The 25,517-nt window shown below is 37.9% G+C and overlaps 1 protein-coding gene across 3 annotated transcripts in view; it reads left to right on the forward strand.

The window, feature by feature from the left end:
• The first annotated feature begins 7,171 nt into the window (after positions 1-7,171).
• The window catches only part of KAT6A (lysine acetyltransferase 6A), a 102,331-nt gene continuing 83,985 nt past the window's right edge, over positions 7,172-25,517 (forward strand). For 2 of the 3 annotated variants that reach the window (XM_054565961.1, XM_054565963.1), the window contains exons 1-2: positions 7,172-7,259; positions 9,814-10,728. In XM_054565961.1, coding sequence (XP_054421936.1) covers positions 10,129-10,728 — 600 coding nt within the window. In that variant the 5' untranslated portion in view covers positions 7,172-7,259; positions 9,814-10,128. Of the gene's footprint in view, positions 7,260-9,417; positions 9,506-9,813; positions 10,729-25,517 lie in introns of all 3 variants that reach the window. The other variant, XM_054565962.1, reaches the window with a different exon arrangement.

Raw genomic sequence — 25,517 nt, forward strand, 5'->3', positions numbered from 1 at the left:
ACATTTGTGGGTGAGGGTGATTTATCAGAGTGCCAGGCTGACAGTCACGATTTTGGGGGTTTACACCTGACCACTTCTGTGCCCTTGAGCCACATCATGGGTCACTTACTGGCTTTTTGATCATTGGCCATCTACTTACACATTCCTTTTTCTTTTTTTAAATGTTCTCTCTTTAAAGTAGGAATTTACCCAGTCATTTTGTTAAGATACAATGTTCTTTCAGAGAAGTTACTGATATTAGAAATTATGAAAAGAATGTTATATGTTCTAGACTTAAAGAGCCTACCAATTTAAAGATGAGGAAAAGAACTTTCCAGTCCGAATGAAACTGCATATGCAGCTGCATGTAGATTTGAGGAAGTGCAGCACATCTGAGGTATTGAGGTAATTCAGGAAGTCAGAAAATGGTCAAGGCAAGAAAATGAGGTTAGCACGTAAACTTTGTAGGTTTCTTCCATAGGTAATAAGGGGCCAAGGAAGGTTGCCATAAGAGAGTGACAGAGAACAGCCCAAATTTCAGTACTACTAAGTTTGGAGGGAAGCTCTCATAACCTTCCCTCTACCGTCCTTTCCTCTTCTGGAGGATAATTCATTGCATGAGTGCTTGGTGGTTTCAGCATAAGTCCACAAATTTTTAATACTCTTCCCTCCAGGAGATGGAGCTTCCCCCTTCACCTGAAGTGTCAGCTGGACTTGGTGACTAGCTTCTAACAATAAAGTACAGAAAGAATCAATAACAATTTTTCAGCAGAGAAACACCCTTAACTAAGCCATCAAGGTTAACATCACCTGAAATATATCAGTATCATGTAGCCCCTGATATGATACAATGGGAAGGGCACACATCTCTGTGGGAGTCTTCCCTTAAGCTGGCTGAAGACTATATAGGAACTTTCTGGCCCTGGCTGGTGTGACCCAAAGGATTGAGGTCTGGCCTGTAAACCAAAGAGTAGCAGGTTCGAGTCCCAGTCAGGGCACATGCCTGGGTTGCACGCCAGGCCCCCAGTCGGCGGTGCGTGAGAGGCAATCACAAATTGATGTTTTTGTCCCTTTCTCCCTCCCTTCCACTCTGTCTAAAAATAAATAAATAAAAAAATATTTTTTTAAAAAAGGAACTTTCTGTACTATTTTTTGCAAATCTTCTGTAAATAGAAAATTATTTCAAAATAATGTAAAAAGTTTCAAAGAGGTAAAAAATAAAAAAGAGGTAATACATTTATTTCCAAAAGATTCTCACTAAAGAGAAATTTAAAGAATATATTTCAAGCAGAGTGAAATGATCCTACAGGAAGGTTTGAGATTCAAGAAGGAAACATGAGCAAAGAAATTGTAAGTATTTGAGTAATTCTAATCAAACATCAACTATATAAACAATTAATAATGTTTTGAGGGCTTAAAAATGAGAGAAAATACATATAAAAACAAGACCAAGTATATCAAGAGGGGGAATATCACAATTTAAGTGTTTTAGGATAATTGTGCCATTCAAGGAATGATAAAGATATTTATTCTCTTTAGATTCTGACAAGCATACATGTTAAAACTTCCAGCATTGCCACTAAAAGAACGGTATTTATCATACAAATCAGTAGAGATTTTTAAAAATCTTAAAAAAATCCAAAATAAGGCAAGAAAGTAGCTGTAAACAAATATAGAAAAGACAGACTAGAAACTACAAAATAAAATAGTAGAAATAAATACAAATAAAAAAACAGTTTATTTATACTTAATGAAAAACTATTAAACTACACTTTAAAAAATCAAGATTCACGGGGCTTACAAGAGACACTTCTAAGACATAAGGATACAGAAAATTACAAGTAAAAGATTAGGAAAAGACTGAACGGGCAGATACTAACTAAAAGAAAGCTAGCACCATACCAAAAGTAAGCTTTATATATCACAATATAATGATAAAAAACTTAAATTTCATAGAATGATATCACAATACTAAATGTGTATGTACCTAATAGCATCATCTCAAAACACATTTGTATTTTTGAACTCGGAGAGAATTTCAGGAAAAATAGACAAAGCCATCATTATAGGACGAGATTTTACATTACTCTTGATATTGGATAAATCAAGCAGGAGAAAATCATCAGAAGGAAATGGAAAATTTGAACAACACAATTAAGAAACTTGCGCCAACAGCCATATATATGTACTGTTTTCCTATATCACTTTTTTCCAAGCACAGTAAAACATTTGTGAAATTAATCACACACACTAGGCCATAAAACAGTTCTCAACAAATTTTTAGGGTCTGATATAATGCAAATTATATTGTTCAACTGTAGATCAATTAAGTTAGGAATGAATAATAAAAAGATAACCAAAGTTCTAATATTTGGAAATTAACAAATACAATTCTAAATAACTAAAAAAAATGTAGAATTTGAAAATGATGAAATGCCACATATCCAAACTTGTGTTAAATTCTTATATCAGAAGAAAATGTGCTAAGTATTCGCTCAAGAAGTTATACACAGAACAAAAGAAAAAAATCTAAAGAAAACAGAAGAAAAGAAATATTAATGATAAAGATGAAAATTAAGAAAATAAAAAATAGGGATGAACAAAACCAGAAGTTTTTCTTTGAAAAGAGTTACAACACTGATAAACTTCTGCCAATAATGTTCAAAGAAAAAAAGGTGAAGGCCCTGGTTGGGTGGCTTAGTTGTTTGTTTAGAGCATTGTCCCGATGCACCAAGGTTGAAGGTTTGATCCCTGGTCAGGGCACGTACAAGAAACAACTAATGAAAGCAAAATTTGTGGAGCAACAAATCCATGTTTCTCTCTCTCTCTTTCACTCTCTCTCAGTCTTCCTCTCATCAATAAAAAAAGTGAGAAGGCAAAAATAAGCAATATTAAGAATAATAAAGAAAACAAAATTACAGACACTACAAACATTACATGGATTATAAAAGGATATTACTAACATCTTCCCGACAATGAAACGAACCTCTTAGAAAAATAAGTTATCAAGATTGATTAAAGAAGATAGAAAACCAAAATAACTTACGACAATTAGGAAATTGAATCAGTATGCAAACATTTTTTCCACAAAGGAAAACACTAGGTCTGGCCCTGGTCAGTTAGAGTGTTGTCCCAATATGCCAAGGTTGCAGGTTTGATCCCTGGTCAGGGCACATACAAGCATCAACCAGTAAATATATGAATGGGTGGAGCAACAAATCAATGTTTCTCTCTTTCTCTCAAATCAATAAATAAAATAAAATAAACACTAGGTCTGGATGGTTTTATTGATAAGTTTTTCCAAATGTTTGAAGAGCAAATAATTCTATCTCATAAAACTATCTAGAGACTTAAAAAGAAGAAACTATCCTTTCTCACTTTACAAGGCCTGCATAACTTTGATTCCAAAACAACCAAAAATAATTCCAGACAGGAAAATTATAGATCAGATTCATTCATAGACATAATCGCACAAATCCAAAACAAACTATTGATGCATGTAATCCTGCTATTTATAAAAAAGCTAATATATCACACCAAGTTGAGTTTGTCCCAAGAATGCAAATTTGATTTAACATTAGAAAAACAATCATTGCCACTCATTACCTTTGGCGATTAAAGGAGAAAATCAACAATCATGTCATTAGTCACAGGAAGAACATTTGACAAAATTTAACAGTTGGCAATGTGAAAAACTCTTAGCAATGTGGAAGTAGAAGGGAAAGCCTTCAACTTCATAAAAAGCATTTTCAAAAACTACAGCAAATATCCTTGATTTCAAAGCGTTGCTCTTCTAAAATTAGAAGACAAAGGTACCACCTATCACCACACAAATGATAAAGGATTTATATATTTATGTAAAGTAATAATAGGAGCTTCTGTTCGCCAAAAGAAACCATTAAGAAAAGTGAAATGACAAGGTAAAAACTAGAGAAAATAATATGCAACACATATAACTGAGGTATATCAGAACCTGGAATATATAAAGAACGAAGAAACATACAAGCAATGAAAGAGAAAAATTGGCAAAGTACTAGAATGCTTCACAGAAAACTCAAATAGCCAATAAACATATGATAAAAAGGTTAATCTCACTAGTAATTAGGGAAGTACAAATTAAAATACTATAATGATAATACTAATAAAAATTTCACAACAATCCTGTGTGATAGTATGGCAGGCATTAGTACTATTAACTGATATGCCCTGCATGAGGAAACTCAGAAAGTCTCAAAGTAAGGCACCATAACTCCTTAAACTTTGTTCTTTTTCAAACGTTTAGGACATTTCTACATCTTTTGTATTTTTTTAAGAATTTTAAAATCTTCTTGTAAGTTTCTAGAAGTGAATTTCTGCTGGGGTTATGATTGCAATTGCATTGAATCTATAAATCAATTTGGGAATAACTGACATCTTAAAAGAATAAGGGACATAAAAAGTAAGCTGACAAAAGGAAGTCAATAGTAAGTTGCAGGCATAAATCAAATTACAGCAGTAATTATATTAAATGTAAATGGACTAAAAATGTTTCCTGTTGAAACAAGGAAAGAGCAACCTTCCAACTTTAGGTTTTGCTAGACTCCACATAAAAATATATTTACTAACTACAACTGAGAAGGCAGGGATCCCTACAGCAAAACGTGGAAGAGGAAGTAACTTTTAGCTGCCAGCCCCGCAAGGCTGAATTCTGAGTAAAGTTTGAAGCAATCAAAGCTGTCCTTTCAGTGCTGTGAATTGTTTTTTACCATGCAAAGATGGACTTTAATCTGTCTTTGTTACAGACCTTTTATTTTGAGGAGTCCTCCAGAATGTGTCCTTAAGTAATGCAAATGTAAAGCAAAGACTCTCTATGGAAGCTGTTTGAAAAGCTAAACTGTGCTTTGTTGTTGCAAATTGTTTTAAATTCTTGCTACTGAGCGCTTAAACTCCAGTCTGGTCTTTCCTTTACTTCCAAATTAACCAAAGACAAACAGCTCATCGCTATATATATATGGGGTGAGCAAAAGTAGGTTTACAATTGTAATACAAATAAATAATACAGTAATTAATAAATAGTAATACAAGAATAAACTTCCATGTATTCACAACTGTGAACCTACTTTTGCTCATTCCTGTATTATTTTTCTTCTGAAGATCACATGCTAGTCTCACATGAAGAACTCATTTTCTTTGTATTAATGTGACTTTATCTGTCCTTTTTGGAAAATAAAAACCTTGCTTTATTCTTCTAAAAAATAATTCCCCAGAACCTTCCACACCCCCGCCCCCCGTCTTTTCATTACAAATAGCTCCCATTTTAACTGAATGTGTTTGTCTGATTGATCTAAGATGGAAACTATCCTTTCTAATAAATTATCTTGTATCTTTAAATTTCTCTCCTAATTTGGGGATGGGGCTGGGAAGTAGTTGATGGAGAGCGCTTCAATAAATCTCATCACAACGCACATATTATCAGTGTCAATGATAGTGAGCTGATTTGGACCATTACCTGAACTTTTGCCATCTCTGGGCCACACATTAAATACACAAACACTAACGAAAACTGATGAGAAGGGGAAAAAAAAAGGTTTCAAGTAAATTTACGATTTTGTGTTGGGTCGCATTCATAGCCATCCTGGGCCACATGCGGCCCACGGACTGCAAGGTTGGACACACCACGGTCTAAGGATTAGCACAGAGAAAACCTATAGGGACCGAAAAGTATAGGTTGCGGTATAAAGAAGGCAGGGCTTGCACTGGGGTACAATTTCATCTTAGTGGCTTAAAATTTTTCATTTACTAGCAACTTTTTTTTTTGAGCCTGTACTGCTTCTACACTGCCACAGAGCTCCAGAGACATCCTAGAAGAACATATATATGGAACTATATTAATAAAATCTATACAAGGGCCACTCATAAAGTGCCAAACGAATACGTAAACTAGTCAAAACAAAATTTCGGAAAGTAAACATCGAAGTTAAGGCAGTGAGAGGGTGGTCTTTAAAAGGTAAAGATGGGAGAAAAAGAGGTGTTAGGGGAGATACTCTACGCAGGGGGCAGGAAGCAGATAGAGATCTATTAGCAGGAAAAAACACGCAAAATTATTAAGCATTTACTTTGTCTTTTTATTTGTCATTTATGGCCTTTCCAGTGAATGCAGTTAAAAAAAAAAGAATATGACTCAATCTCTGCCTCAAGGAGCTTAAACTAGAAGAGAGACAAGACAAAGAAACACACATGCGACCAGTAGAGGACAGACAGGCCATGAAAAAGTGCCAGTTCGGGTGGTTCAGCCATAATTTCGGACAAGAGCAATTCTGCATAGGGCATGAGAAGGAAGACAGGCTCTGGAGTAAGATCTAGGCTCCAAACTCAGATGTGTGCCACAAAAATAGCTGTGTGACCTTGCGCAAGTCTTAACCATCTTACTCTATGCTGTTTGCTGTAAAAATGACTCTAATAAGGTCCAAGTCTCTCAGTTGCGAGGAGAACGAAATCGCTGATTTGACAAAGAGCTTGACCTGGGTATCTAAGTTCCTACCCTCTCTCCCCTCTCATCACACCTCTTCTTTCTACGGTAGGAGTGAGTGATTCAAGCAGAAAGGGAAGGATGAAGGGAGGCAACCTCTCCCCGCCGCCCCAGCTCCCGACCTCAAGTTCCGGGAGAGTCACTGTGGAAGTGGGGTGAGGGCACAGAAGTGGGGTGGAAGCATCTGCTCTCACTGTAAACACGGACGCCATCAAGAGTTCAGATTCCGTCTGGCCACCGGATTTCCGTGCCACATTGTTGTTACCCCACCCATGCGCCTGCCCTCAGTTTCCCCAGCTGTGTAATGGGGATACACCATCTACTCTCCCCAGCAGCCACCTGACCTAACCGCGTGAGAAAGGAAAGAAGGAGCCCGAGTCGTTCGGTAGCCCCACCAGGTCCTCCTCCCACTTCAGCTTTGGCCTTTTGTACCGGCCCCACGTGACCCACCCGGCCGGCTCTTCCCTCCTACCCCACCCCGCCCTCCGGCCTTTCCCAGCTCTCGGCCCAGCTATTCCCGCTCCTAGGCAGCCCCCCCTCCCGCGCTCCCGCTCCCTCCTCCTCCCCCTCGCCTCCCTCCCAGGCTGTTCCCTCTCCCTCCCCGAGGCAGCCGTTCCTTCGCGACGCTTCCCCTCCCCCCGCGGCTGTTCCACCGCCTCGCCGCCCCTCCCCCCGGCCAGAGCTCACTGTCTCCAAGATGGCGGCCGTGTCAGTTTGGGGCATCTCCGCGGTCGGGGCCGGGGCCCCGGGATCCCGGCTCTCTTCCTCCCCAGTAAGTAGCCGAGAGGCCACCTCTGACCGCCCCCGGCCGTCGAGCCTAAGGCTGAGCCGCTCTGGAGCCCACTAAGCCACCTTGCGGGGTCGGCGGGCCGCTGCAGGCCCCATCGCGGCCTGCGCCGCCTCCCGCTGCTCTGCGCCAGGCCTCGGGCTGGGGCGCCGCGGCCGCCCCCTCGCGCCCGGCCGGCGCCGGGCTCCCCCCCGCCCTGCGGCCCAGCAAGCCCAACGCTCCAGCCGCCCGCCCGCTGGCCGGGCGCAGCCGAGGGTATCTGCGGGTGGGCGGGCGGCGAGCGGCGGCCCAGGCCGCGGAGCCTCGGGTTGGGTTGTGCGGGTGAGCCCGCTCTCCCTCGGGGGCGCGCCCACCGCCCTGGCCCCACCTGCGCCCGGCCGCTCGCCGCCCCAGCCGGCCGCGGCCCCTCCTGCCCGCGCTCCCCGGCGCTCGCTCTCCGGCTTGGCCTGGGTGTGCGGAGGTCCCAGCGGGGCTGTGGCGGCAAGTGGGGGTGACAGGCTGGCGGGTGTTGTGGTGCGGAGGAGGCAGCACGTGTGGTGTTGTGTCTGTCGGGCTGTCAGCCGGGGCGCCCGGCGGGGAGGCGGCGGGCTGCCTGTCAACCGCCGGCCGGTTTGGACAGGAGCTGCCCGACCTGTCAGGCTTCCCGGGCCGCCTGCGTGCCCCGAGCCCTCCTTGAAAGCAGTCTCTGTGGAGCTTAGGATTTGGTGGAGCCAGGAGTGGGGGATATATTGCTCTTTTTTACGGGATTTCATTGTTAACTTAGTCCGAGCGTTCTCTTTCCGTCTAATGGGAGCAGCGTACCCGTTGGCAGGCTGCAGGGTTGGTGCCGTTCAAGTTTTTAAAGTTTCTCGCTCTTTTAAAAAGAGAGCGCGAAGATTGTTTGGGGGTGGGGAATGGAGGCCGGGGAAGGCCTGTCGGAAGCAAGTTGTGCTTTCTCTCGAGCGGCCGGTGTACTTTCAGAGTTAAAAGTTCAAGTCTGCAGGCGCTTCACTCTCGGAAGACCTGGAGACTTTTGAAAAATCCCTGCCGCCGAGACAGTGAGTAACTGTCATTCATTCTTTTACCTGCGAACTTCATCAGTGAGGACGTTCCTAGCGTCTTAAACTCAGGTTCCAGCTTCTCATTTAGGTTAGCGTTAATGTCTACATAACCAACTTTCGTGGAGTAATAATACTGTGATTTTTATCCTCTTGAGATTCTCACCAGAATGAAGCATGGCTCTCTCAGGGGGCTTCTTTTTAGTCGGCTAATTTAAAAATAAATCTTGGCTCAGATTTGAGTGTTTACTTCAGCCGTTTCTTTCCTGTCAGAGTTAATAGTATGGTCCCTTTCCTAATATCTGTTGGTTTTCCTTTGGATTTTAATGTCACTCTTAAGAATAACTGCTGTGGGAGCCATTTTCTGGCATTGTTTATGTTGTAAATGCTCCTCAGAATAAGGGCAGAGGTCTAAAAAAACACTTGAGTTTATTTTTGGAAGCAAAGGAGTTAGATTGAGAATTTATTATTTTGGTGATTTTTAGAAAAAGATTTGTATCTACCATGTTCTTTTGTGTGAAAGAATAATATTGACTTTGGTCCTGGAGACACAGTCTAGTAGTATGTTTGTGTTTTATTCATTACTGTTCATTTCAGGACAGCAGCCTTGAGTCTTTATGAGATCTCTTCAGAACCACAAACAAGGAATACATTTTTTTCTATACTGTACATTTGACATGTAGTGTGTGCATATGAACACAGTAATTCTGGGCTTTTCCTATTTCTAGTTTATCTGTAGATTGGTTATGAACATTTTGACTGTTGTTACTCCTTCAAATATATTGAATATTAGTATTTTAGTTTGGTTGTGAGAAGCTATTGACATAATTCTTAAAGTTTGAATAAAATTGGATTATTTAAAAATTCCTTAAGTACTTTTCACACTTGACTATTTTTAGCACTATTTTTGTTTCCATTTGGAATGTTTAAGGTAATATGCACTTAAATATGAACTTGGTTTGTGTAAATTGTATTTGTTGTTTCTTTAATACATGAAATAGTTAAAAATTTTCTTAATGGTTTTCTATGTATCTTAGTGACTTTTTATACAGTCTGAATGTCTGGAATTTTAAAAGATGAAAGTTTCACTCTTACTCTCATTACAGGATTCTTCCTACTAATCCAGATACTTGTTGAAGTGCTGAATAGTTTCTTGGGGAAAGGTGTCAAGGAAGAGTTTCAGTTCATAGACTGGTGAGCAGAGATTGTGGAGTACAGAATAGCCAGCACCTTCTGGTTGCTTGTAGCCTAAGGTCATTCGTAGTGCATCTCATTTTGTTTCCTCTTTATATCCTAATCATTTATGTTTTTCTTTTCTTTTTTTATCCCAACGGTTTACATATGTGATTGTTTTGGTATGTTGATAGGAACATGTGAAAACTCCTACAGGTGCTTAATAAACACTTGCTATTTGATTGCTTTTCAAGAGTAGGATGTTTCAGTTATAGCTTATTTACAAAATGGATCTTAATAGAAAATTGACTGTTGTAATTGTTTTTCAGGCATAAGATGCGCATTATTCTGCTGGAAATGAGATGTTCTTGAGTTTTTACGACTTTATGAAGAGACTCATGTGTGATGCTATTGAGAAATTCATTGGGAAGTTTGAAGACATTTCAAATAACAGGTGGTTTTGGTTTCTAAAATAAAGTGAGGAGGCATTTTATTTTGTGAAAGGAGGAAGGACTTAGGCCAGAAAACTTGTATGCTATGGTTAACTGGTTTCCAGCCTCCGAGAATGTTGTTTTCCATGGTGTAAAACTTACTCAGCATCAGGATAAGGGATAACGACTCTATGGATATACGAATCCTTCACCATGGTAAAACTCGCTAACCCGCTGTATACGGAATGGATTTTGGAGGCCATCAAAAAAGTGAAGAAGCAGAAACAGCGTCCTTCAGAAGAAAGGATATGCAATGCAGTGTCTTCATCCCACGGCTTGGATCGTAAAACTGTTTTAGAACAATTGGAGTTGAGTGTTAAAGATGGAACAATTTTAAAAGTTTCAAATAAAGGTCTCAATTCCTATAAAGATCCTGATAATCCTGGGCGAATAGCACTTCCTAAACCTCGAAACCATGGAAAATTGGACAATAAACAAAATGTAGATTGGAATAAACTGATCAAGCGGGCAGTTGATGGCTTGGCAGAGGCTGGTGGCTCAACTTTGAAAAGCATTGAACGTTTTTTGAAAGGTCAGAAGGATGTGTCTGCATTATTTGGAGGCAGTGCTGCCTCTGGTTTTCACCAGCAGTTACGATTGGCTATTAAACGCGCTGTTGGCCATGGCAGACTCCTTAAAGATGGACCTCTTTATCGGCTCAACACTAAAGCCACCAATGTGGATGGGAAAGAGAGTTGTGAGTCTCTTTCCTCTTTACCTCCAGTGTCACTCCTTCCACATGAAAAGGATAAGGTGAGAATGGTATATGCATCAGTGTTCATAGAGCTATTGATGTTGCATGTTACAAAGTTGCTTTTCTAGGAAGTAAGATAGAAGTTACACACAAGTTTTGTATTTGGAGATTTGTGAAATGGTCAGCTCTGGTTTTTACTGGTGAGTTCTAGGTATGACAGTTTAGTAGATGCTAATTGTTCTGATACTTTGAGATACTTGACACCTAAGAGTCAGAGTGTAGACTATTGATCTACGTAAAAGAACGTGTTTAGTGTAGAATTTAAAAAGCAGTGTACAACTTTAAAACTGTTGTATAAAAGTTCTTACAGTATTGTATGATGGAAGTTAATGAACAGCCAAATAAATGCTGGAGACATGAATGTGAAACAAGCAGGTGACTCATAAGAACCTGTATTCTTTTTTCCGTTTTGCTGCAGATTATCATTAGTCAGGAATGAGACTCGTTCTCCTGACCCATAGTAATAGCTAAACAATTTAGGAATTCTTATTTCTGCTGTTTGTATTTCAACTTTCTGTTGTATATTCTTTGCATGTCATGAGTCCTAAATATTATTTATGACAGGTATAATTGTACGGTTTAGGAATACAGTATCCTATATTAGTAAAGGTCTGGGGAGTTGGGACTTTTGATGCACAGATGATATACCTCCTTCTGCTATGTTTTATGCTGTTATTTTGTGCAGTTGAAAGTATGTCTTCTTTATAGTAAATTTTAGCCCTTAAGTAGATATTTGGGAATGAGGAGAATTTTGGTAATAGCTGTGTTTTTACATTGACCTTGAGTCCTAGCTGTATATTTATTTCAGTGTCTCTGAATTGTAGTTGTACACCTTGTATATAGTAGTAAAATAATCTTTATTTTGCTTAAGATCATGGAGTCTTCTAGGATGTGACAGTTGTAAAGTTAACATTGAATATAATTAAAAGTATTTGAGATTTGATCTAAATTTATTGCAGTTAATAACCTACCTATACATTTTTGTTTAAATAATAATTGAAAACAGTATTTTTCTTTCAAGTTTTTAGAGATCTATTTTAGGATTAAATTTTCTTGGTAAACTTTGAAATAAAAATATTATCATACTATTATTGCCCTTAAAGTGAATCTGATAGAGAATTACATTCACAAAATGACTATGTATCATTTGAGCATTTATTAAGAATGTTATTGAATATACAAGGTGGACAAGTATAACTAAAATGTTTTATGCTCTTGTTCAGTGCTGTAAGAACTCTTATCTGTAAGAATTGTTTCTTATTCACATATGGTTGAAGTGAAATAAAATATAACAGTTGATTCCTACAACTGTTTTATGATGACTTACAGGTTAACTACATGGAAAAGGAGCAATGTACAGTTTAGAATGAATTTAGTGTCATATCTGTGGATTGGGCGTTACAAATTCTTAGTGGAACACCTGGGTGCTTGGCTTATATTATAATTTCCCTTGCTTGAGTTAGATATTTTAATTAAAGAAATATTAGTTACACATGAAAAGTCAGTTGTGTATATTTTTAAAAGGTAGTTTAGTGCAGTGCAGTGCAGAATAAGACAAATATGAGTTCAATTACTCTAGGATTTTACTTTTGAAAGGGACTTGGAGAACCATCTAACCCAACAATCCTTATGCAGCTGAGCTGAGTTTCATCTGCAATAGTAGAGATCTGCTGGTGTGCTTTGGTTAGAAATGTGTCTTTGGTTATATAACTTTAGGAGTATACATTTGGGAAAATTGAGGTTTATTGAGTAGACTTCTGTGTATGTGTGCTGGTCTTATTGGAAAACTAATTTCAAGAGTTGGTGGGATCTGTTTGTATTTTTAAATGTAGCCTTATTTTTAGTAGTGAATTTCCTGACTGACTTTCCCCAAAGAAATGAAAAGTTCACATCCAATATTTTAATACAGTGAACTAAGATGAGGAATTATTTCTCCTCTAAGCAGATTACAATATATATCTTCTATTAGTGTATTTTAGCTACTTTCTTTCCTCTTTCTTAAACTACCCAGTGGATTCCTTTGTGGAATTGATTGGCTTGCTGTTATGAACCTAGATATTTTTAAAAAAAATTATGCAGAGTGTATTTTTGACAGTGATGGAAAAGGGAAAGAGTAGGCCAGAAGTAGCTTCACTTATAGAGATTTATTAATTCAGCAAATAGGTATTGGACACCTACAGTGGGCCAGGCATTCTGCTTAAAAGTCAGATGGCTTGGAACAAGAGTGTTATCTTCTGGAATGCACATGGAGGGTCCAGCAGTGAGTGTGGTTGGTAGGGTAATAATATGGGTGGAATAATTTATAATTTTAATTTGAACAATTCACCTAAAATGTCATATGCTGTGCTTGAGTGTGATATTGTTATGTTACAGAATTACATGCTTATGGTTTTGTAATAAAAGATTTTGTAATAAAAAGGGGGCGCTATTTGTGCTGGATCCTCTATATCTATTGGCCTGTTCAGCAGTGGGGTGAGAGATGAAATTTAGGGACTATATGGAGTGACTTGAGCAAGTTCCTCTTTACTTTTTTCTATATCAATTCTAACTTTTTATTTATTTCGATCAACCTTTGGAAGGAACTGTAGACATGTATGTTAGATTTTCAGCAACTGAGTGGTTTTTGCTCTTTTTCAGTGGGATCAGCTGTGTAGAAATATTTTAAAGAGTTTTTGTGATGACACTTGAACTTAAGTATGTTTTCACATTAATAGATAGCGAGGAGAAACTGCGATACTGTGATTTAAAAGTTTTATCTATGTTGTAAGAAATAGCTGAGCTAGCTTTAGGTGTGGTGGTTTATAGTGAATTTATTCATTTATTTAACTTAGTGATGTGTTTACTGTGTGCCAGGCATTACTTTAGAGCTAACTTTATTAACTCATGTAATCCTTGTGCAACTCAATGAGGGTAGGACTGTTATTTTACAGATGAAGAAGCTGAGACATAAAAGAGATTCAGTACCTTGCCCAAGTCAGGTATCTGGTGACAGAGCTTGGATTTGAACTTGGGCAGTCTGACTTCAGATTCATTGTACATTAACAGCTAAACTTACTGCCTCTTGGGAGTTGTTATGTATAATGCCTTATACCTATCGCTGCACTCAAGTGCATAATTGTGAATGTTCTTGGTCTTAACTTCATAGCACATTCTTTAATTGTGGAAGGATACATTTTCCCCTTACTCTATACATTCACTGTTTGTGTCCCTTTTCTCTCTCTCTCTCCTTAAAATTTTTTATTTTTATTTTTTATTGTTGTTCAAGTACAGTTGTCTCCATTTCCCACCACCACTTCCCACCCCCGCCCCCCGCATTAATCCTACCCCCATTTGGGTTTGTTCATAGGTCCTTTATACATGTTCCTTGATGACCCTTCCTGTTATCCCCCTCCCCCTTCCCTCTGATTACTGTCAGTTTGCTACTTATGTCAATGTCTCTGGTTATATTTTGCTTGTTTGTTTGTTTTGTTGATTAGGTTCCACTTACAGGTAAGATCACATGGTATTTGTCTTTCACCCCCTGGCTTATTCCACTTAGCATAATGCTCTCCAGTGCCATCCATGCTGTCAAGGGTACGAGCTCCTTTCTTTCTGCTGTGTAGTATTCCATTGTGTAAATGTACCATAGTTTTTTGATCCACTCATTTGCTGATGGGCACTTAGGTTGCTTCCAGCACTTGGCTGTTGTAAATTGTGCTGCTATGAACATTGGGGTGCATAGGTTCTTGCAAATTGGTGTTTCAGGATTCTTAGGGTATAATCCCAACAGTGGAATTGCCAGGTCTAAAGGCAGTTCCATTTTTAGTTTTCTAAGGAAATTCCAGTCTTTTCCAGAGTGGCACCAGTCTGCATTCCCACCAACAATGTACTAGGGTTCCCTTTTCTCTACAACCATGCCAACACTGGTTTGTTGATTTGTTCAGATACCAGGCCATTCTGACTGGTATCTCATTGTGGTTTTAATTTGCCTTTTTTCTCTTTCTATCATAGGATAAATTCTAAAACTGACTTTGAACCAGTGATAAGAATGTATCGGAAATCAAAGATTATGAATAATCTAGTTTTGTATACTTGAGGTCCATAAAAAGTAGTTTGTCTATGTAACATTTTGTTTTATTTTTTAAAAATAATTTCTAAGCTTATTTTTATTTCAGTTGTCACTGAAGTTTTATCATTTGCTGTTTGCTGTTTGGGATCAGATGCATGGCTATAATCGAGCAACATTTGGGACAAAATGTTGCTTTCCCTTAAATTGTGGGATATAGGTGAAGGGGATAATGTGTAACTGGCTTACATAACAACTTCATTCTTGTAAATCTCTTTCTATTTGAAATATAAGTATTACTATAATATGTGCTCATTTACTTCATTTATTTATTATTCATTCAGCAAACATTTAGCTGCCTACCATGAACAGTGCATTTAGGATTTAGGTCCTGTCGTGGATTAAGACAGCAATAGAGTGCAAATTATTTTGTTACTAGAATTTGGTATTTTAAATTTATGGAATAAGCAGGATCTTAGATTTTTGGTGTAGAGATGCTGATTAGAATGGAAATATGTTTTCAAGTTGTGAGAGTTAAAAATGATTAAAGTTTTGATTTAGCTATTTGGAAATGGCCTATAATTTATAGTAAAATTGTTTCACATTTATGTTAGAATAGTGGTATTATAAAATTGTCTATATTTATAAACTCTTTATTCAGTGTCCTGTCACTGTGATACTTTTTTGTAATTGTGTGCTGTTAAATTCAGGGATGTGTTAATTGCTTGATAGAATGATTGGTCAAAAAACAAAACAAAACAAAAAAACAAAAACACAGTTACAAACCATCTGAAAGCAAAAGATGCTACAAAAATGTTGAGAAGAGATAAAGTAGTAGTAAATAAGTGGGAAAAATTCTCTATTCAAAGTATATGTTAAGGTTTTTTTTTTTATTAAGGTTTTTTAATGAGAGCATACAAGCAAGTATTTTTTTTATTAATTGGGAAACTTTTTTGGGGAAACTTTAAAAAAAAAGATTTTGAGTTATTTGTTTTCAGAGAGAGGGGAAGGGAGGGAGGGAATCATCAGTTGGTTGCCTCTTGCACACCCTCAATTGGGAACCTGACCCACAACTGAGGACTGTGCCCTGACTGGGAATCGAACCTGCAAGCTTTCGGTTTGCAGGCCAGTTCTCAATCCACTGAGCCACACCAGACAGGGCGGGAAACTTTTTTTAAATTACAAGTTTTAATTCTTACATTATGGAGGAGGAAAGAATGGAGGATGATGCTGACATAACAGTTTTTAAGTAAAGAAGGATTATTTTAGAATTATCCTAACCAAATGTAGTGAATTTTATTTTTTGTGTCATGCAAGGACAAAGTGACATGGATAATGTAGATTTGAGTTTGCTGACTAATCTCAATAAGCACAATTTTTATACATTTCTTACATCATTGTTTATACCATATTTTGGTGACTTAGAAGGTTCTGCATCCTGAGGAGAAACTGGCTAGAAATAAAAATTTGTCACTAACAGGTCATTGAGGTAGATTAAATATATATGTGGTTAGAAATTGACTTTCACCAGACTTGTTCATATTAAAAAAGACAAAACCAAATTTAAAAATTACTCTGAAAGAGATATGTTTGTAGTGGCAATGTATGTTTAAATATAACCAACTCTACAGATTTTTTTTTTTTGTCTTCTAGTTGGTGTATGATCCCTGTGTATTTTGATAGTTTTCAGCCCGTGACACAAACCCTGAAAGAAAACTTGAGCCACTGAACAACCTTTGGTTTAATCATTGGTATTCACAACTACTATACCCAAAACTTCTATGCACACACCTAAACATTTTTCTTATACTTAAGTTATTAGTACTTTACTCTTCTGTGGTTAACTTCTAATACATTGATGAAATAAAGAGAAGAAATTAATACAGACATCAGATACTACAAATTGCCTCAGGAGTAGAGACCTAGAGGATCTAAACATCTTCACCTCTTTCTTTGTCCTATATAAGTAAGTCAGGAGAGTGTAAGCAGTTGCTTATAGAAACCTATTAATAGCTAACATTTGTTAAGGGCTAGCAATGTATTGGCCACTGCTGTAACTGCTTTAACATGTACTTTCTTACTGAAGTCTCAAAAGAACTGAACATGGTTAAGTTTTATAGCCATAATATATTTACATAATAGTTCTTTAATAACATTTAATAATACAAATTTTCATTATTGCTTCTCATAAAACACCAAATGGAAAGTGAATGTATATGAAATACAGTATCTCTCTCCTTATCTTTGCTGCCTGTTTTTTATTTAGTTCATCCTGACACAGGGGCCAGCACTGTTTTACATTTCATTTATTTTTAATACCATGAAAGTGAGTAGATAGCAGGAACTGTTTGATGAATCTGGAAGAAAATTACATCATTCTAGGCCTCTTGAGTTTGTAAGACTCTCCTTGACAGATTTCTTTTCTCGTTCCATTTAGAGTATTGGAGAAAGTATATTTTTTACACTTACTTGGTTTTTGGTTACGTGAGAGGACTGAATGAATCTAGGTACCAAATTTGCTGGTTAAAGTTGAATTAAAATCTTTTTTCTAGTGGAATGGGAAACATTTCTTAATGAATACTTTTCATGCTCTGACTTAAAATTTTTTAAAGAAACAAATCTTACATATAGGAATTATTAAGAGCCTCATTCTGGTACAGTTGTTTACCATTGGCTACTCAGGGTGGAGTTGGTCCACAAAGGACCTGCAGCAAATGATTTAGACCAGCAGCGACTTCAGCTCTTCTGCTTTCCCCAGCTTGAGCAGGATTAGGACTCCTTCAGCTGCATCTGGCTCACAGGAATATCTAGGCTGTTTCGTTCTGGTTTTTCCTTTGACAGGAAAGTCGTAGTTCCCAACAGATGGCTTTCATCAGCACTATATATAACTGTAAATTCAAGTTCAAAGAATTACTTTCAACTTCGTTAGGGAGCAGGTGAGAAAACAATTTGTAGTAAGGGTTGAAATTAAGCAAAGAGGTTATAATAATGTAGCATTTAGATTTGCAGAATGACATTCTGGGTCAGAATAGTTTTTAATTGCCAGCAATAAAAAAAAAGACTTAAGTCTTAAAATAAATCAGGGTGTAATGTTGATTAAGGTTTAGTTTATAGGTGGATTGATTATATTATGTTTTCAAAGTATAGATAATTTCTTAGAAGGATTTAGTTTTCTGCATTTTGTAGAATTTTTTAGCAATCTTGGATAACAATGACTAATTTTGTTTCACAAATAGAGAAACTGAAGGCCAAAGAGATTTAAGTGTCTTTTTGCCTGCCACACATCAGGTCATTCAAATCGGGGAGAAGTGGTCAGGCCCTTCTTGGTTCTGTGCTTTTCATTAGACTGCAGTACTGTTTTATTGTATTAGAGAGCACTGAATATAAACTAATGTAGTTGTAACACTCTTCTTTCATGGAGACCATAGAATAAAACCCTGGCTTAGAGAATTTTGGTGGTTTTTATACATCACAAACACATAAATCTGGTTGTTCCAGTGTTTGAAGATAGCTATATAGTCTGTAAGTCAAAACAGTTTTTTTCATGGAGGGGGGAGACTGCTTTCTTACTGTGCAAATCTGAGGCATTAGAAAGTCTTATGAGTTTAGCTAAATATTAGAAGGAAAACATATTGAGCTACCTTAGTAGAGGAAGAAAAAGTACTCCTTGAATTTTGAAAAAAAAAGTCCACTCATGGTTAAGTCTGATTTTCAGAAAGCCTACAACACATGATCTGTTGAGTGACTTGGATAATTGATTACAACTTAAAATTTTTGATTCTGAGACAGGAAGGTATAAGCCTTTCTATTTATCAATGAAGTAATTCACATAAAAAGCATTACTAAGGATGGGTGGATTAAGAACATACAGTCTCTCTCTCACTGTTTTGCATAGTGAGTATCTTGATTCTGGGTGATTTGTAATACCAGTACACAGACTTTACAGGGAAGGCAGTAGACAACAGATCATGTTTGCCATTTTGGGTCTTTATAGTAACAATTCAACTTAGCAAATAGAATAGTGTCAAATAAAGGCTACAATTGAGGACAGTTATTTATAAAAATAATTGGTTGGATTTAAGAGTATCGGCAAAACTTGTTAAGGAGAGAATGACTCCTTGTAGAAAGAAAATCTCGCATCTAAAAAACTTAAAATCTTTGTATATATGAAAGACAGTGATTCCTTTGCTGTTTATCGTTTGTGCAGAAGAGATGGATTCCATGTTTGTGGGGTGTTACTATGCTTATACTATAGGCTGCTTTTTCTTTCAGTGAATTGTGAACTGTCTTTGACCTAGGAGAGCTGCTAAGCTCTCAATTCTTGCTGCTTAGTAGAGTGCAGGTTTTTCTTTTTTCTTAGCCTTTGGCCTACAGTAAAACATTTAACTCCTGAATTTTCTAGAACCTTTAACAGAACTCTCAGAAACACTACATTTTTTTGTGTTGAGTGTGATGCTGTGCTTTAATGGTTTCCCACCTTTTCTATTCAGGACATCTTTAAATATCTGACTTACTAAACAGTTTAGATCCTCTTTCACTATTTTCCTGCTTTAGTTATTTCATTTCTTCTCATGCCAGTCAGTTTTTCTTTAATTTTGTAACATAAACCTAAAGCCCTGTTCTTTCTAAAGCAGAGGTCTTGACACTGAATCCGCTTTAGAATTGCCAGAGGAGCCTTAAAATGTAGTAAACCCAAACCAATTAAATTAGACTCTAGCAGTGAGGCCCAGATTTTAGTTTTAAGCCTCTGTGTGCATTTAATGTGCAGCCAGGGTTAAGGATCACTCCTCTAATGCTTAGAACCAACATCTCTGTAGTGGAAAGTGGCTGAGGGAGTCAGATCAGAAGGAGTAGCTACTTTTTACCTAATAATTGAAATTCAGACAAATACAGGAAACAACATCACACCTACTCTCATGAGCACACTTTGAACCCAGGACAGTGTACTTCTGGGTTTTATCCTACTTCCGGCCATAACTGCCCTGATTCCACCATTCTCTCTCCTTACTCCAGCTGCACCTGCTCTTTTGTCTCATCAGGGTCTCAAACAGTACGTATATAGTTTGGAGGAGGTTCCCTGTGAATCAGATGGATGCCCCTCTCCCCCCAACACCCATCACTCAAATGCCTTTTCTCCTTTCTACTTGGCGTATGGTTTATCACCTCAGTTACTCACTATACTCTTGCATCTGATTGACAAACCCAAACCTTGAAATTAAGCCAACTATTTTCTCTCCCTGCTCCAATATGGGGCTTTTTATCATTTTGAAGAAAATTACACAAACCGTGCAGTGGGGTGCCACTTAGAAATTTGAGGCCTCTAATCTCAGCTCTACCCGCTGCTTGTGGGGGTGGGGCACGTATGTCTGTGTCTGTAGTCTCCTCTTGCAGCAGTTCGGTGTTCCCTCCAACCCTTTTGCCTTTTGCATTTTTAACAGATACTGCCATGTCCTATGTATTAGAGTGGAATCTGTTCAGCTATATGAGCTCATTCAACTTATGCCTCTCTCACATTAACCTAGAAACATCTGTACTTACTGTTACCCCCTTTGATCCCTTTTTAGGGGATGTGAAAGGAATGTCTTGTCTATAGTGAATTTCTCCATTTACGGGCAGGATCCTGTTCTTTCCTGTCTCATGGAGCTTGTTCCATCTGTATAATGGTCTCAGTCTTTTCACTTTTCGCCCCTTAGCATGGGAAGGTCTCCCATCAAATTAGAATAAAATAAAAAAAACCCACCATTTCAAATCCTTCTTTCCATCTCCCCCTGTCTGTTTCCTTTCCTTCATTTTGAAGCTTCTTGGAAGAAAACAAACTCTATATTCATTCCAAATGTGTTGCAATATGGCCTTTGGCCCTAGAGCACCATTTAGATCTCTTGTGGGCAGTTTTCAGTCTTTATCTTACTTGATCTCTCAGCGGCATTTTGCACTATTTGACCATATTTCTCCTCACTTGACCTATGGTAGTGTTCTTTCTTCCTAGGTGTCTTCCCTTCTCCTTCCAGCTTTCTGGTAATTTATTTCGAGTTTACTGGCTTTTTATCTTTTGCTTTTTAAAAACATCTTACTTGTTGGATTCCCTAAGGTTCTTTTCTTTGCCCACTTCTTACTGATTCAACCTTCTGAGTTATCTCTCAACGATCTCCCTTACACTAAATCATATCTGAGTCCAAACCTCTCTTGTTCACTCCAGACTTATCTCACTATGTAGTGTCTTAACCCACTTGAAATTTGTGATGACCCAGGTGGAATTTACCACTCTCCTCCACTTGCTCGTCTGATTTCTTACTCAGGTGGGAGGCATTACCATTGGCTCTGATTACTAAAACAAACTTTGGTGTTATCCTGTACACCTCATTTGTACCTGTTTTGGATTCAGTTCTAATTCATCCGCAATGCTTTCTACTTCTTTAACATTTCTTTTAATTAACCTTTTCTTCATTCCAGCAGCTACTGCCTCAGAGCAGGTTCTTGTCATTTTTCTCCTGATTTACCTTAGAAGCTTCCTCATTGGTTTTCCTTTCTCTAGCATCATCTTCCAGTCCCCATTATTGCCCAGTATGATCTTATTAAGAAGTGATTAAGAACACAGGCTCAAGAACCAGACCATCTAGATTTGCATCTCATATTGGCACTACTTGTTTTATGACCTTCGGTAATTGGTATAATCTTTCTTTGCCACATTGCTTTCTACAAAATGGGGGTAATGCAGTACCTATCTCATAATGAAGTTGTGAAGATTTAATGCGTCAGTACACATCAGAGTTGTCTAATAGAGCTTTGTGAAATGGTTGAATATTCTATATCTGTGCTCAGTACAGTGGCCAGCTCTTGAAATGTGGCTGGTTAACTAAATAACTAAATTTTAAATTTAATTGTAATTTAATTGAAATAGCCACACATGTCTAGTAGTTACTGGACAGTACAGAATATATGAAGTCCAGTGCTCTATAAATGTTAGTTATTATTATCATCTTTCTAAAATTAAGTTTTTAAAATCCTTGAGTGCCAGTTTTGTTTTGTTTTTTAGCCTCACCTGAAGACATGCTTATTGATTTTAGAGAGAAGAGAAGGGAGGACGAGATAAAGGGAGAGAAATGTCAATGTGAAGGAGAAACATTGATTGTCCATAAAATGCGCTCTGACTGGGGACTGAACCCGTAATGGAGGCATGTGCCCTGAACCTGCAATATTGGCATATGACCTGACTGGGAATTGAACCCATGACCTTTTGGTTTACAGGTGATGCTCCAGCCAAATGAGCCATACCAGTCAGGACTATATGTGATTTTTAACTTGCTTCTTCGTCTCCTGCATTGCTCCATACTTGTCTACTGGTACTTCTTCATCTGCTGTCTGTGTTCCATTATATCAGTGGTTCTCAAAGTGTGGTCCTGGGACTAGAAGTAGAGTAGTGTCACCTGAAAACTTGTTTGAAATGCAAATTCTCAGGTCATATTCCTGGCCTACAGAATCACAGACTGGAGGTGGGGTCCAGCAACTTGTATGTTAATAAACTCTCCATGGGAGTCAGATGCCTGTTAAGGTTTGAAAATCACTGCATATTCCAAACTACTTGTATTTCCTTAGATCCACCTTATTTTCTCTTGCTCCTATATTTATCACTTGTTCAAATGATCATCCTTTCTGCCTTCTTCACCAATTAGCTGTAATTTAACTTTGCAGACTTAGTTTAAGCATACAGTTTTTCAGTTTCTTCCTTCCTTTTCTTTCACCCATTCTGCTTCCAGGCTGACTTAGAGAGATAGCTCTCTTTATGCTCCTGATATTCTGTATGTACCTCCATCATAGCCTGTTTTACATTTTATTGCTTTAGTCTCTCTCTCTCCTTACTAGACAGTGAATTTAGGATATTGCTTTTCATGTTTGTATACCTTTTTATTTAATACATGTTTGGTATGCTTTACGAGTATTTATGGAACATCTTCCAGGTGCCAGCACAGTAAGTAGGTCGTGAGTACAAGAGATACAATCCCTATGATTAACACCCATGGTGATAAGTTCTCTGATGGGATAAAATAGTTCAGTGGAAGCACAGGGTGGGGGGAGTTAGGGAAGTCTTCTCAGAGGAAGTCACATGTGAGAGTTTAGTGAGATGGGGAAGCTCATGGGTGGGGTGGGAAAGAGAGTGGTTCCTGCAAAGGGAACAGCATGTACAAAAAGTCCTAGAAGCAAAACATTGTAGACTCATAATAAATGTTTCACTGAAGATGAATAAAACACCAAATCACATGTCTAACTTTTAGATCTTGGTTTTGAAGACACTGCTCTCCCCAGCAAACATTCGTTAGCATTTTGTATGGGTAAGGTTTGTGGTAGGGCAACCTCCAAGCCAGTGGGATACATTTATCTTTTTTTCCCTCCTTTTAATGGTAGAAGAAAGAATATGTTTTATCTGAAGAATTATTCTACAGGGCAAGTAACATCAGTGCTGGCGGAGGTAAACACATTCCTCTCATTGCATAAGAATAGGCTAAGATCTTAAACTAACAACTCCAAACTTGGAGCACTAACAAAGCACATCATTAGGAAGGCTGCAAGGTGGCCAGCACGACAGCCACAACTGTTGCCACTTTTGCAGTCCCGCTCTGCATTGGCCCTTTTTGCCCTTGTCGCTGTCATTCTAGGTTGCCTGTTGCTGTCCTTAACCCTCGTTTGTAAAGGCATCAAGGCCTTGGTAAATGTGCTGTGTCAGCCTCAACTTTTAGTTGTCAAAACCTGCTTTAGTCTGTTTGGGATTTTATATATGTAATTTTCAGTAAACCTTATCTTTTACTCTCTTTGAATGCTTTACAAGTAGGTTGGCTCTATCATCTATCTTTGAAAGAATGATAAAAATAATTTTATTTCTGATAACTTAAGCTAAGCAGAGAACTTTTAACTTCAGCCAAGAAACCTAGAGAAGGAAAAGGGGAAATAAAAAAGTCTTTCTCCAAAACTTCATATGGGTGGTAATGATATGTTTCTGAACATATAATCTGTGAAAGTGTCTCACAGATTATAAAGAATTTCATGTATATTTTATATAATATGAGCTCATTCAGTAAGGAAGGAAGGCAATCCAGGTGCTATGATAGGCAGGTTTTATTTATGCAGAATTATATGGTTAGTTAAGGGAATAAATAGAACTTGTGCCCAGGTCTGCCTCTTGTTCATGAAAATGACAAACATTAAAAAAAAAGTAGGTGCTCTTTTAGCATTTATTACATATATTTCTTAAGGCATTTATCTAGTCATATGTGTTATTAGTCTAGGTATCCAGGTCCTGACACTTTTTAAGATGCTCAGAAAATGTTTGTTTAATTGAAACTGTCAAGGTTTAAACTGGAGAGAGGAGTGATAGAATTAGGGTGATTTTTAAAAAGCATTTACTGTCTTAATAAACTTAGAAGCTGAACCATTTATCCTCTCATAATTTATAGCCTCTGTAGGTTCAAAGAGAGTTTCAGACGTTTTCTGCATGTTTGATAACTCAGCTGAAAAGTACCATTTGCTACTTCCTTCAAGGTAATATTTGTTGTCTGTTGATGATATAGTATTTTTTTAAAAGTACTTTCAAAAAAAGGAAAAAAAAATTTCTCCTTAGGTAATAATATACCTCAGTACATTGTTTTGCACCTCACTTGGTGGAATACTTGGGAGCTCGCATTTCCAACAAGCTCCCAAGTATTCCACTGCTGTCCAGAACACATGTTGAATAATAAGTTTCTGTAGTACTGAATCTCTCCTTTACCATTGACTGATTGTCTTAAATTATATACATATTTTCAGACAATCATTCAGAATTCCAATTAATGTCTATGTCCCAGGCACTCTGGTAGGTATTTGGGATTATAACAGGAATGCCAAATAGATATCCTGCTCTCAGTCAACTGGGGAAACCAAGGAAATAATAACAAGAAAGTATATGAAGTGGTAATGGGTAAGCCTAGGGAGCTCTGAGAATCTTAAGTGTAAAAACCGCTTTTTAAACAGGTTTGTGAAGACATGAAACTAATTTGGCTGATGTGTTGACATCTGTGTTCCTAATTAGGTGTACAGTGGGGTTTTGATTGAATTGAATGTTAGTTTAAAACAGATGTTGGCAAACTTTCTGTAAAGGGCCAGATGGTAAATACTTGAGGCTTTGTGGGCCATATAAGTCTCTGACCTAACTACTTAACTCTGCACAAAGCAGCTACAGGCAATGTGTAAACAAACAGGTGTGAGTTCCAATAATACTTTATTTACAAAACAGCTAGTGGGCTGGACTTGGTCTGAAGGCCATAGGTTGCCCAGTCCTGCTCCAGAACAGCTTTGGGATCCTTGGGCATTCAAACCAGTTACCATCACTTAAGGTAGGAAATAGAATTTGGACTCTGGAGTTTGCTTTATCGGTTCACCACTTAAGTAGCCGTGTGGTCTTGGGCAAAGTATTTAACCTCTTTGCCACTGAGTTTCTTCATGGGGTTAGGATACTTCACACAATTTTGGGGATGATAATAAGAAAGGAGCACTGTATTTGATAACACCTAGGATAGCACTGGTAAATGTTAAACTCTCAGTAGATGTTACTTTCCCTCCCTTCTGACCTGCCTGCAAAATAGTTCATTATGTATTGAGGAGAATAAAGAAAAAATATTTTTTGCACATAAGAATCTTAACATTCTCCTGGAGGTAAAAAGGGAAGCCCTTTGAAAATAATGTGCAAACAAATATAGGGCCTCATTAAAGAGGCTA

The sequence above is a fragment of the Pteronotus mesoamericanus genome, unplaced genomic scaffold, assembly GCF_021234165.1.
Source record: "Pteronotus mesoamericanus isolate MK-2021 breed Mesoamerican mustached bat unplaced genomic scaffold, CSHL_Meso_final contig_169, whole genome shotgun sequence".
Taxonomy (NCBI): Eukaryota; Metazoa; Chordata; class Mammalia; order Chiroptera; family Mormoopidae; genus Pteronotus; species Pteronotus mesoamericanus.